Here is a 13,909-nt window from a genome sequence, read left to right on the forward strand (position 1 = left end):
TCTATGTGTAATTAACAGTAAATATAACAAAGAACAAATTTATTATTATGAAAATGAATGCACATTAAAATAAATGAAAAAGAAAAACAAAACCACAGAAGACATTCCAGTAAATTTTGTCAAGCCTACATGAATATAATTGATGTTGTTACTGTTATTTCTAAATGAAGTTTAAAAAAATTATAGCCAAGTCATATATAAAACTGTGTAGCAAGTGATTAATATTTAAGATACTTTTTTTCCAAGATCATATTCTTATACACAATTAAAGAACTGTAAGCATGGCAAATGATAAGTTACTTTCTATATATGCAGAACCTATAAAAATGGATTAAGGTGCTGTCAACTTTGACTATTCTTTTTTTTTTTTTTTTTTCAGATGGAGTCTCATTCTGTCACCCAAGTTGGAGTACAGTGGTGTGATCTCAGCTCCCTGTAACCTCCACCTCCTGGGTTCAAGTGATTCTCCTGCCTCAGCCTCCTGAGTAGCTGGGACTACAGGTGTGCATCACCACATCAATTAATTTTTAGTAGAGACGGGGTTTCACCATGTTGGACAGGCTGGTCTTGAACTCCTGACCTCAGGTGATTTGCCCGCCTCGGCCTCCCACAGTGCTGGGATTACAGGCATGAGTCACCATGCCCAGCCAACTTTGACTATTCTTAACTACAAATAGATTGATAGCATCCCACGACTGATTCTGAAAATCTTAACTACCTGACAACTAGAGGTCTCCTTATGAAGATCTATTTTTGCTTCATGAAATAGAATCTGGATTTATAATAAACAACACACATTCTTATTTTTTGTTAAGAGGTCTCTAAAAATCATTATCTTGCAGCTTGAAGTGTACATCTACAGATACAGTCAGCCCTCATAGCGGGATTCAGCATCTGCAGATTCAACCAACTGCAGATTGAAAATGTAGTTAGGCCTACAATGATTGCATCCTTACTCGACATGTATAGACTTTTGTTTCTTGTCATCATTCCCTAAACAGTATAGTACAATAACGATTTACATAGTATTTACATTTTATTAGGTATTTTAAGGAATCTAGAGATGATTTAAAGTGCATGGAAGGATGTGTGTAGGATATATGCAAATACTATACTATTGTACATAAGGGACTTGAGCATCCCCAGATTTTGGTATGCCCTGGGGTCCTGGAACCAATCCCCTGCAGACACCAAGGACAGATTGTACTTTCTGTCAATTAAGATAACCTTATGACGACTTGGAACACTTTTCAAAAACAGAAGAGGAACTAGTAAAAAATTTTAGATCATACCAGGATCAGCAAATAAAAAATTATTAATTTACTCACTATCACCTATATGTCTTGAGAAAATGATATTGTGCTTGTGGTAAAACATTGTGTTCTTTCACATACACAGGCCATGTTGCAGATTCAATATTACACTGAGAGCACTTACAGTAGATAACTGACACACCTCCTAAGGCCTTCCCTCTCAGAAAACATTATAATTTTAAAAATGACACTAGCTTCTGAAAGACATCAAGACACCGACATTTTCATCTGCATGACACATGGCAGCCTAAGGTTTTGTAATCCAAGGCAATGTACACGAGTGTGACTTTACATTCTTACACCAAGTTGGCTGAAAATAGACTCCATTCATATCTGTTTATATTCTAAGATAAGTGCTTTCTTCAACAAGTAAGAACAGGAATACGCACTGCATAAAATCCTATTATTCATCAGAGGAACTGAATGAGTCAGAGGTAGGAACAGCAATCACTGGACATTAAGTATCCAATGTTCTAATTCAGACAAGTGCCTTAAACTAATGACATCCATTAAATTGAGTCAGTCTTTGATAAACAGCAGTGGACAGCACAAAAAGAATAAATTAGTTGACAGGCAAGATCTTCTTTTTTATTAAATTTTTTTATTTCCATAGGTTATTGGGGAACAGGTGGTATTTGGCTACATGAGTAGGTTCTTTACCGGTGATTTGTGAGATTTTGGTGCACCCATCACCCGAGCAGTATACACTGCACCTAATTTGTGGTCTTTTATCCCTCACACCCTTCCCACTTTCTCCCCGAGTTCCCAAAGCCCATTGTGTCTTTCTTTCTTATGCCTTTGCATCCTCATAGCCTAGCTCCCACATACAAGTGAGACATAACATGTTTGGTTTTCAGTTCCTGAGATACTTCACTTAGAATAATAGTCTCCAATCTCATCCAGGTCACTGCAAGTGCCATTAATTCATTCCTTTTTATGGTGGAGTCGTATTCCATCATACACACACACACACACACACACACACACACACACACACACACACATATATATGCAGATATATCTCACAGTTTCTTTTTCCACTCATTTATTGATGGGCATTTGGGTTGGTTCCACATTTTTGCCATTGCAAATTGTGCTGCTATAAACATGCATGTGCAAGTATCTTTTTCATATGATGACTTCATTTCCTCTGGGTAGATACCCAGTAGTGGGATTGCTGGATCAAATGATAGTTCTAATTTTAGTTGTTTAAGGAATCTCCACACTGTTTTCCATAGTGGTTGTACTAGTTTACATTCCTACCAGCAGTGTAGAAGTGTTCTCTCTTCACCACATCCACACCAACATCTATTATTTTTTCATTTTTTCATTATGGCCATTCTTGCAGGAGTAAGGTGGTATTGCATTGTGGTTTTGATTAGCATTTCCCTGATCACTAGCATTTTGATTAGCATTTCCCTAATCATTAGTGATATTGAGCATTTTTTTCATATGTTTGTTGGCCATTTATATATCCTCTTTTGATAATTGTCTATTCATGTCCTTAGCCTACTTTTTGATAGGATTGTTTGTTTTTTCTTGCTAATCTGTTTGAGTTCATTGTAGATTCTGGATATTAGTCCTTTGTCACATGTACAAATTGTGAAGATTTTCTCCCACTCTGTGGGTTGTCTGTTTACTCTGCAGACTGTTGCTTTTGCTGTGTAAAAGCTCTTTAGTTTAATTAAGTCCCAGCTATTTATCTTTGTTTTTATTGTGCTTGCTTTTAGGTTCTTGGTCATGAAATCCTTGCCTAGGCCAATGTCTAGAAGGGGTTTTCCAATGTTATCTTCTATAATTTTTATAGTTTCAGGTCTTAGATTTAAGTCCTTGATCCACCTTGAGTTGATTTTTGTATAATGTGAGAGATGAGGATCCAGTTTCATTTTCCTACATGTGGCTTGCCAATTATTCCTGCACCATTTGTTGAATAGGGTATCCTTTCCACACTTCATGTTTTTGTTTGCTTTATCGAAGATCAGTTGGCTGTAAGTAATAGGGGTTTATTTCTGGGTTCTTTATTCTGTTCCATTGGTCTATGTGCCTATCTTTATGCCAGTACCATGCTGTTTTGGTGACTATGGCCTTAGAGTATAGTTTGAAATCAGGTAAAGTTTTATAGCTAGGGATACAGAGACTTGCTTGTCACATGAAAGTTGGGAAAGCCCTGCCAAACAAGCAGAAGTAAAACAAAAGTGTACTGAGTTTTAATAAAACTCCAAACTAGCTACTATCTGTCTAAATTTCCGACTGGACAGAGATGACTAGCCCCTACCTGCCAAGTAGAGGTGGTATCCTTACTAATGGAAGATAACATCTAGGGTACCTATAGTTCTTTTTATTAAAAAATGTTAGAATTGCAATAAAGGGTTGCTAGACACAAAGAGGCAGAAAAATATGACCCAACAATCAAGGGAAAAAAAAAAAAAAAAGCAGAACCAGAAATGTTGGTTCACAAATAAGAACTTTAAAACAACTAAGATTAATATGTTTTTTAAAAAAAGAGTAGAAAATTGGGGAAAATGAATTAAAAGATGGATAGTTTCACCAAAATTAGAACTGGCGAAGAAGAAGAAGAAGAAGGAGAAGAAGGAGAAGAAGGAGAAGAAGGAGAAGGAGAAGGAGAGGGAGAGGGAGAGGGAGAGGGAGAGGGAGAGGGAGAGGGAGAGGAAGAGGAAGAGGAAGAAGAATTAAATAAATATCCTAGAACTGGAACATACAGTATCTGAAACTAGGAACTCCATGAATGGGTTTAACAGCAGACTAGAAGAAATACGTGGGACATGGTCAAAGGGTTTAATATATGTTTAATTGGAGTACAAGAAAGAGAGAAAAGATAAAATAGACACAATATCTGATAAGATAATAGCCAAGCAGTCTCCTCAAACTAATAAAAGGCATTAACTTGCAAAAAAGCTCAGTGAACCCCCAAATAGGATGAATACAAAGAAAAATATACCTAGGCACATGTTAGTTAAACTGTTAAAATCTAAAGGCAAAGATAAAAATCTTAAGAGTGGTGAAAGAAGAGGCACATTGATTTAAAAATATAATGGCAATAATAAGATAGACAACTGAGTTTCAAGAGAAACTATGGATGCAAGAGTCCATGGCATGACACAAATGATAAAAGAAAAAGTATGCTAAGCTAGAATTACATACCTAGTGAAAAGAGCCTTTAAAAATTTAAAATAAGAACACTTTCAGACACACAAAAATGTAAAGAATTTCTTTTTAGTAGATCTTCGCTATAAGAAAAACCCACTTTGGGAGGCTGAGGTGGGTGGATCACGAGGTCAGGAGATCAAGACCATCCTGACTAACACAGTGAAACCCTGTCTCTATTAAAAATACAAAAAATTAGCCAGGCGTGGTGGCAGGCGCCTGTAGTCCCAGCTACTCAGGAGGCTGAGGTAGGAGAATGGCATGAACCTGGGAGGCGGAGCTTGCAGAGAGCAGAGATCACGCTACTGCACTCTAGCCTGGGCACAGAGCAAGACTCCATCTCAAAAATTAAAAAAAAAAAAAAAAAAAAAAAACCCCAAAGAAGTTTTTAAAATTAAAAGAAAAGGATCCCAGATGAAAGGATAAATGTTTAGGAAGAAATAAAGGGCACTCAAAATAATAAATATGTAAATAAGGGGAATGTTGATGCTTAAAACAATTTTAAAACAATAATTACAAAGTCTTGTGAGTTAATACACAAAGGTATAACTACATGATAACAATGATTTAAAAAGACAAAAGAGGAAGTAAATGAAATTAAAGTGATGTAAGGTTCCTGCACGGTTTGGGAAATGGTAAAAGCACCAACAGTAAGGTAGATTGTAATAAGTCACAGATGCCTATGGAAATAAAGTGTGGCTACTGAAAAGTTAACAGAGGAGAAAAAAATAGAATGAAAAACACTTAATCCAAAATAAGTCAAAAAGAGGAGAATAAAAAACAAAGAATATGTAGGATAAATAGAAAACAAATACAAAAAAGTAAAAATTAAAATATATCACTAATAGTATTAAATGTAAATGGGGTTGGTGTGGTGGCTCACGCATGTAATTCCAGCACTTTGGGAGGCTGAGGTGGGCAGATCACTTGAGATCAGAAGTTCGAGACCAGCCTGGCCAACACAGTGAACTCTCATGTCTACTAAATATACAAAAATTAGCCGGGCGTGGTGGTGAGTGCCTATAATCCCAGTTACTCGGGAGGCTAAGGCAGGAGAATTGCCTGAACCTGGAAGGCAGAGATTGCAGAGAGCCAAGACTGTGCCAATGCACTCCAGCCAAGACAACAGAGTAAAACTCCATCTCAAAAAAAAGAAAATGTAAATGGACTCTATACTCCACCTAAAAGGCAGAGACTATTAGACTCGATTAAAAATAAACACCAGTGAACCAACTATATGCTCTTTATAAAAGACATGTTTTAAATATAAGAACACAAGTTGAAACTAAAAGGATTAAAAAAGACATTACACAAACACTAACCACATAACTTTGGGTAGTTATATTATATTAGACAAAACAAGAATTCCACTTTCAATAATGACAGAGTAGATTGTATTGGACCAACACTCTGACAGGTAACAATTACACTCTGGAAAAAATATTAAAAACAATAATCGGAAGGCAGTGGATAGCTACCAAAAGCAAGCAGAAACTGGAGAGTCAACATGTGGAAGAAAGATACAGCTCTGAGTAAATTTCCCACTTTTATGGCTTTTTCACTGAGGACAAATTTACAGCTGGAGTACTAAGAAAAACAGACAGAATTAAGCAGAGAAATAGACAAACCTACAATCATAGTGAAGGTTTTAATATTCCTTTCTCAGTAACTAGCAGAACAACCACGGGAAAAAAAATCAACTAGCAAATATATTAAAAAATCTGAAAACACTATAACCATTTTACCAAATTGACATTTATAAAACCTTACTTCCATTCCAGCAACTAGAGAATACACATGTAAGTGCACACCATATGTTCAATAAAAGTCACCCATATGCTGGGCAAAAACAAATCTCAATAAATTTCCAAAGATTTAATTTCCAAAGTGTTTGCCATATAACCACATGGAATTAAATTATAAATCAATAATGATAATTATAATAGATATTACAGCAATTCTCAAACATTAATAAATATCAAAGTAGACTTTCAGGTAAAAACATTTTAGAGACTAAGAGGGAAATAATATTCAAAGGACCAGGCAACTTTCACAATTTTTAGAACTGATAGCTGATGAACCCTCTAGTTCAAACTATAAATTATTAGGAAATACAGGAGAATGTGATTAATGACATCCTGAAAATACAATCAACAAAATGCAAATGATGGAATCCTCTTCAGAACAAATGATTATCTTTTTTCAACAAATATATAGCAAGGAAAAACACGAAAACTATTGATTAAATAAATTAAGAGACATGGCCATCTTTTGCCATATAGAACTTAAGCAGATCCTGATTCAGATAAACTGTAAAAAAAAAAAAGAAAGAAAGAAAGAAAGAAAAAGACACTATAGGGAAATGTAGATACTTGACAGGATACTGAATAATATTAAAGATTTATTTAATAACAGTGTTGTGGTAGGTTTTTATAATGTATTTTTAGAGATACATCCTAAGATACTCATAGATAAAATGGGATGAAAAGATATGAGGTTAGGTATTTGCTTCAAAAATAATACAGGGATGGGGTAGCAAGTGGTTTGGTGGTTGATGAAACAATATTGGTCATGAGTCGATAACTGCACAAACTAGGTGGTGGATTTCACTAGAACTCATTCTACATTCTCTCCACTGGTGTTTATGGATAAAATTCTCCGTTACGAAAGTTTTTTTTAACAAATGAAAAGGCTTATCACCACAGTGCCATGAATTATTATATACGACATGAGTTATGAAAGGTGGCTTTGTTCCAAAAATATAAATAAATATATACAAGTATGTTTGTTCTACAAGTACATCTCAACACTGTTTCATCAACACTTGGCATTTGATGATTCTTTGGAAAAGAATTTGTTGAATGAATCAATAGGAGAAAACAGTTACTTCAAGGTTGTAGGTTTATGTGTGTGTGCACGTGTGTGTAATTTCCCTGATTACTAATGACACTGAGAACTTTTTCATATGTTTTTAATATTTGGATTTCCTTTTGGGCAAAAAGGCTATGTATGTAACTAAGCAAAAAGCAATTGCAACTTAAAATATTTTTTCACGTGTGCTAGATAGATGCTACTGTCAATTATGTGGGTTGTAAATGTATTTTTTCTTACTCTGCACTTTTCTATTCTCTTAATGTTGTGTACCGATGGATTAAAAACACCTTACTTTTAATGTAGTCAAATAATTAAATGTTTTCCATTTGAATTATTTTTTGTTTCTTGTTTTAGAAAATAATCCCTGCTCTGAGATCATGAAACTATGCCCTTATATTTATTTTTAAAGCTATATTACTTTGTTTTTTACATTTAGTACTATGAGTCATCTGAAATTCAGTTTTTGACTACGGTGTTACATAAGGGTCAAATTTTATTTTTTCTTTAGATGAATATCTACTTATCCCCTTATAATTAATTGAAAAAATTCATTTTTCTTAATACCTGCAATGTCCCCTTTCATAAATATGTCACCTTACATGTATAAGTCTATTTTGAAGTACCATTCTGTTCTGGTCATGTTACTTTATCTTTGTGCCCATACCACACTGCTTTAGTAACTATAAAGTATAACACATCCTGCCACCTATTCTTCATTATGTACGACTGTCATGACTATTGTTATCCTTTGTAATCCATATACATTTTAGAATCACATTATAAATTTCTTTATAAAAGCTAATATGATTTTGAATCAGTTTGTATATAAATCCATTTGAGGAAAACTGGTATTTTGACACTATCGAATAATTCAATCATGAACAATTTGATCTTCATAATTATTTAGGTCTTTCTGAAAAATATTTTCTCATTTTACATTTAAAGTTTTACAGTTTTCTTCATAGAGGTTTCTACACCTTTATATTTATTCCTAAGGACTCTTTATTTTTGATGTTATAATCTTTAAAAATTTTTATTTTCTTACTGGTTAATGTTGGAATATAGAAATACAGTTGGTTTTGTATATTGATTTTTGTATCCAATAACCATCCTAAGCACTTTTTAAATTTATAACTCATCAGTGGGCCACCTTGTATTTACTGCATATACAATAATACCATCTGTTAATACAAAGTTTTATTTCTTCCTTTGCAATCCTTATCCATTTTCCTTTTCTTATCTTAGTATACTGTCTTGAATCTCCACATAATGATGAACCAAAGTGGTAATAACAGGCATTCTTGTCTCATTTCTGATTTCAAAAAGGAAATTTTAAATATTTTACTTTAAGTATAATATTTGCTATACACTTTTTGTAGATATTCTTTTTGAAATTAAAGAAATTCCCTTCCATTCTTACTTTATAACCAGTTTTTTTCATAAATGAATGCTGATTTTGGTTTGTCAGGTTTTTTCTTTCTAGTCATCTATGGAGATGGCTTTTCTACTTATTCTGATGATATGGTAAATGAATTTATTTTTTAATATTAAAACATGCATTCCTTAGATAGACCCCATTTGGTCATATTATATTTTCCTTTTTATTTATCACTTGATTCTCATAACATTTCCCCTCCTCAGGATATTTAAAACTATGTTCAAAAGTAAGCTTATCCTATACTTTTTCATTCTTGTATTATTCTTGCTGGGTTTTGGTATCAAGCTTGTGCTGGTCTCACATCATGAATTGGGAAATACACCCTCTTTTACTTTCTCTGGAGTAGTTTGTGTAAAAATGAAGTGTTTCTTCTTTAAATGTTTGTTAGAACTTGCCACTAAAACCAAACAGATCTATCATTTCTTTGGTGGAAAGCTTTAAATTGTGTATTCAATTTCTCTTATATTAACTCAATTTTTGATTTTTTTCTTGTATATGTTTCTTAAAGTTGTATCTTTCTAGGAATTTGTTAATTTCTCCAAAAACTGTCAAGTTTATTGGTAAAGTTGATCATAATGAACACTTACCTTTCATAAAATGTATAAGCCATTTTGTCTTGTCCCAGAAACTTACTTTGCCTTCTCATTGAAAACCACAATCATAGAAATAGAAACAACTTCAAATAGCCCAGTAGGTTCAGCAATCTGTATTTAAAATTATCTAAGAAAGATGGCTGTCTGGAATTAAAGTGCTCTAAAGCTGAAATCACTACTTCTTTCTTTGGTAGTTTGTTTCATTTCAAGTTCATTCATTTATTAAGCAAAGTTGCAAGATACAAAGATGAGAGTCCTTGCTGTCAAGATACTTGCTGCCTGTAGGAAGAGATGTTCTAATAAAGAAACAAACATAATCTCATGAGATAAATACTACTCTGTGTATGATACAGACAAGGACAAGATGCCATGAAAACTGAGAGGAGAAGTATTCTTACTCTTCTTTTAGGATTGGACTTTCTGTGTTGGCAAGAATAGTTGAGCAGTAAAAGTTGAGGAAGCAGAGGGATGCAGAGATAACATCCCAAATGGATGTATATGTCATACCTAGGACATATAGAGTGAATTAAGTGTATGTTGGGGTACCATCAACAGCTTTTAAGTGATCTAATTTGCATTTTAGAAAGTTGGAAATAAGGAAAAATTTCAGGCAGTCATAGATGTATAACTTCAGTAATTTAGAATTAGCTAAAAGAAATATAATCCTACCTATTACCAACATGAAAACCTGTAATCTACAGAAGTTTAAAAATGAAAATTAAAAGGCTTGAGATAACAAGCTGCTTCTCCTAGATAAGTAACAGAGATAAGAGATAAAGTAACTTGAGATAACAAGTCAGTTTCTCCTAGATAAGTAACAGAGATAAGAGAGAAAAGGAGTACAGTCAAACATTTCAGTTTCTATACCTATAACAGGATGGTCCATAGGGACATTCAGGCCGGTCATCAGTCTCATCTTGGTCCACGATTTGTACACCTCCATAATCACTATCACCAGGATGGCTAAAATGTTGAAAATGAACAGGATTCTTCCTAGGAGGGCGACAAATATACTGTCAGAAAAAATAAATAGGATATTCTAGATTTTTAGTGGATATAGCAATCCACATCTGACTATTCCTGAACATAAACCAACATGCTACATTGATGACATAAGCACAGATTACATCAACATGCTAAACTGATGACATAAAGTTGATGACATCAACTCAGTACAGGACTCTCACAGTAACATAATACATTTCTGGTGTCATGTGATAAGCCATGAGTATCAATAGACAACTTGCAAACAGTACTATATATGAGACACATATGTATGTAAGCATATAACATAAATATCATAAACATATATAGCTTTTCAAAACTTTTAATAAAATGAACACATATATTGTTCCCTCTGCTAAGATAAAAAACAGAATATTGGCCGGGGGCGGTGGCTCAAGCCTGTAATCCCAGCACTTTGGGAGGCCGAGACGGGCGGATCATGAGGTCAGGAGATCGAGACCATCCTGGCTAACACGGTGAAACCCCGTCTCTACTAAAAAAAAAAATACAAAAAACTAGCCGGGCATGGTGGCGGGTGCCTGTAGTCCCAGCTACACAGGAGGCTGAGGCAGGAGAATGGTGTAAACCCGGGAGGTGGAGCTTGCAGTGAGCTGAGATCCGGCCACTGCACCCCAGCCTGGGTGACAGAACAAGACTCCATCTCAAAAAAAAAAAAAAAAAAAAAGAACATTTCCAACATCCTAGAAAGGTCCCATGTGCCCTCTTCCAATCACTAAATCCATTTTAGTACCCAAAGGTAACTATCCTAACTTCTAAAAGTGTGTTTCAAACTTTTCGGTCTCAAGACTCCTTTATAAAAAAAAAAAGATTAAAACTCCAGAGAGCTTTTGTTTATATAGGATATTTACCCTATTAGAAATTATAAATGAGAAATTGAAAAAGTGCATTTATTGACTTAAATAGAACAATAATAAACCCTTTACATACTATCATAACATGTCTTAACATAAATAATTATTAACTTCCAAGAAAAAATTCTTGTTTTATACTATGGAAATTTCTTTAATCTCTACTTTAGAGAAGGCATTTGGCTTCTCATGCCTGCTTCTGCATTCAATCATTAACAACAACACATAATGTGTGGCCTCTGGGAAACTCCACTGTACACATGTGAGAGAGTGAATGACAGTAAAAAAAGGCATTCACAAAAAGTCACAATATTATTATGAAAATACTTTTGGGTTGGGTGTGGTGGCTCACACCTGTAATTCTAGCACTTTGGGAGGCTGAGGCGGGCAGATCACTTGAAGTCAGTAGTTCAAGACCAACCTGCTCAGCATGGTGAAACCCCATCTCTACTAAAAATACAACTAGCCGTGCTTGGTGGCGCACGTCTGGAGTCCCAGCTACTCAGGAGGCTTAGGCAGGAGAACTGCTTGAACCCAGGAGGCAAAGGTTGCAGCGAGCCAGGATTGTGCCACTGCACTCCAGCCTGGGTGACAGAGTAAGACTCCATCTCAAAAATAAATAAATAAATAAATAAAATACAATTGACCTAACAGATTTCTTAAACGTGTTCTGGGGACATCCAGGGATCTCTGGATCATACTTTAAGAAGTGACATTATAAAACAACAGATCAGTATTGTCTGTCTTTGAACTTAAATGAAAATATATACTAGTATATACTTCTTTGAACCAGCCCTTTTATGTTTATATGATTAATTCATGTTGTTACATGTAGCAGTAAGTACGTTTTCAATACCATGCAGTAATAGCATCACCCATTTGATGATGGTATTATAATTTATCCATTTTACTACTGACAAACTTTTGGGTTCATTTCAGGTATTGACTTCTATAACTAATACTGCAAAGAGCATTCTAGTATAAGCCTTTTGATGCACATCTATATGCATTTTCCTGGGGATATAGTTAAGAATGGTCACAGGGTACATATATGCTCAGGTTTGATAAATACTGCCAAATTGCCAAAATGACTGTATTAATTTTCACTCCCAGTAGAAGGTTATTAGAGTTCCAGTTTTTCAACAACCTCACCAACATTTAGCACTGTTACGTTTTTTGTTTTTTGTTTTTTTTTTCTTGTGGCAGTATTTATAGCAGAGATTGGCAAACTATGAACAGCAGGCCAAATCTGGCCCACTGTTTTTTTTAAACTGTGCTAAGAATATATATGTAACATAAAATTTACCATCTTAACAATTTCCATGAGCACAGTTCAGTAATGTTAAGTATATTCACACTGTTGTGCAACCAATCCCTAGAATGTTTTCATCTTGCAAAACTGAAAACTCTATACCCATTAAACAACAACTTCCCAGCTCCTGCTCTCCTCCCCTGGAATCCACCATTCTGATTTCTGTTTCTCCCCACAGCCACTGGTAACTGCCATTCTAATTTCTGTTTTTATGAATCTAACTACTCTAGATACCTGCTACAAGTAGAATTATGAAGTATTTATCTTTTTGTGACTGGTTTACTTCACTTAGCATCATGTCCTCAAGGTTCATACACATAAGAGCATGTGTCAGAATTTCCCTTCCTTTTAAGGCTGAATAATATTCCATTGTATGTATATACCAAATTTTCTTTATTCCTTCAATAATTGATGGACCTGTGAGTTCCTTCTACCTCCTGGGTATTGTGAACATAGTGCTGCTATGAACTCTTTGAGATTCTGCTTTCAATTCTTATGGATATAGACCCAGAAGTGGAATTGCTACATCATATATTAATTCTATTTTTAATTTTTTGAGGAACTACCATACTGTTTCCCACAGGGGCTACACCAATTTACACCACCAACAATGCACAAAGATTCCAATTTTTCCACATCTACACCAACAATTGTTACTTGTGTTTCATTTTGTTTTTGAAAGTAGCCACCCTAATAGGTGTGAGGTGATATCTCAATGTGGTTATGGTCTGCATTTCCCTAATGTTTAGTGATGCTAAGCATTTTTTAATATGCTTGTTGGTCATTTGTATATTATCTTTAGAGAAATATCTATTTAAGTTCTTTCCCCCAATTTCAAATTGGGTAATTTTTTTTGGTTGTTTATAGTTCTTTATGTATTCTAGACATTAATCCTTATCAGATATATAATTTGCAACTATTTTATCCCATTCCATAGTTGTCATTTCACTCTGTGTTGATTTTGTCCTTTCATGTACAGAAGTTTTTAACTTTAAAAAGTCCAATTTGTCTATTTTTGCTTTTGTTGTCTGTGCTTTGGTGTCATATCCAAGAAATCTTTGTCAAATCCAATGTCATGAAGCTTCTCCCCTAATTTCTTCTAAAAGTCTTATAGTTTTAGATGTTTACAGTTTTATATTTTATATTGTTTGATCCATTTTAAGTTATATTTTGAAAACAGGTGTAAGGCAAGCAGACAACTTCATTCTTTTGCATGTGAATATGCAGTTTTCTGAGCACTCTTTGTTGAAAAAAAATCTGTCCCTTCCTCTTTGATTTGTCTTGAGACCATTGTTGAAAAATTATTTAACCATATATGTGAGGATTTATTTATAGGCTCT

At 34.3% G+C, this 13,909-nt stretch overlaps 1 protein-coding gene across 3 annotated transcripts in view; it reads right to left on the bottom strand.

The window, feature by feature from the left end:
- APLF (aprataxin and PNKP like factor) overlaps positions 1 to 13,909 on the bottom strand; it is a 96,236-nt gene that overhangs the window by 18,773 nt on the left and 63,554 nt on the right. For all 3 annotated transcript variants that reach the window (XM_074011631.1, XM_005575702.5, XM_005575701.4), the window contains one exon: positions 10,251 to 10,376. In XM_074011631.1, the coding sequence (XP_073867732.1) occupies positions 10,251 to 10,376 (126 nt within the window). The remainder of the gene's footprint in view (positions 1 to 10,250; positions 10,377 to 13,909) is intronic.

This window comes from Macaca fascicularis, chromosome 13, assembly GCF_037993035.2.
Source record: "Macaca fascicularis isolate 582-1 chromosome 13, T2T-MFA8v1.1".
Lineage (NCBI taxonomy): Eukaryota > Metazoa > Chordata > Mammalia > Primates > Cercopithecidae > Macaca > Macaca fascicularis.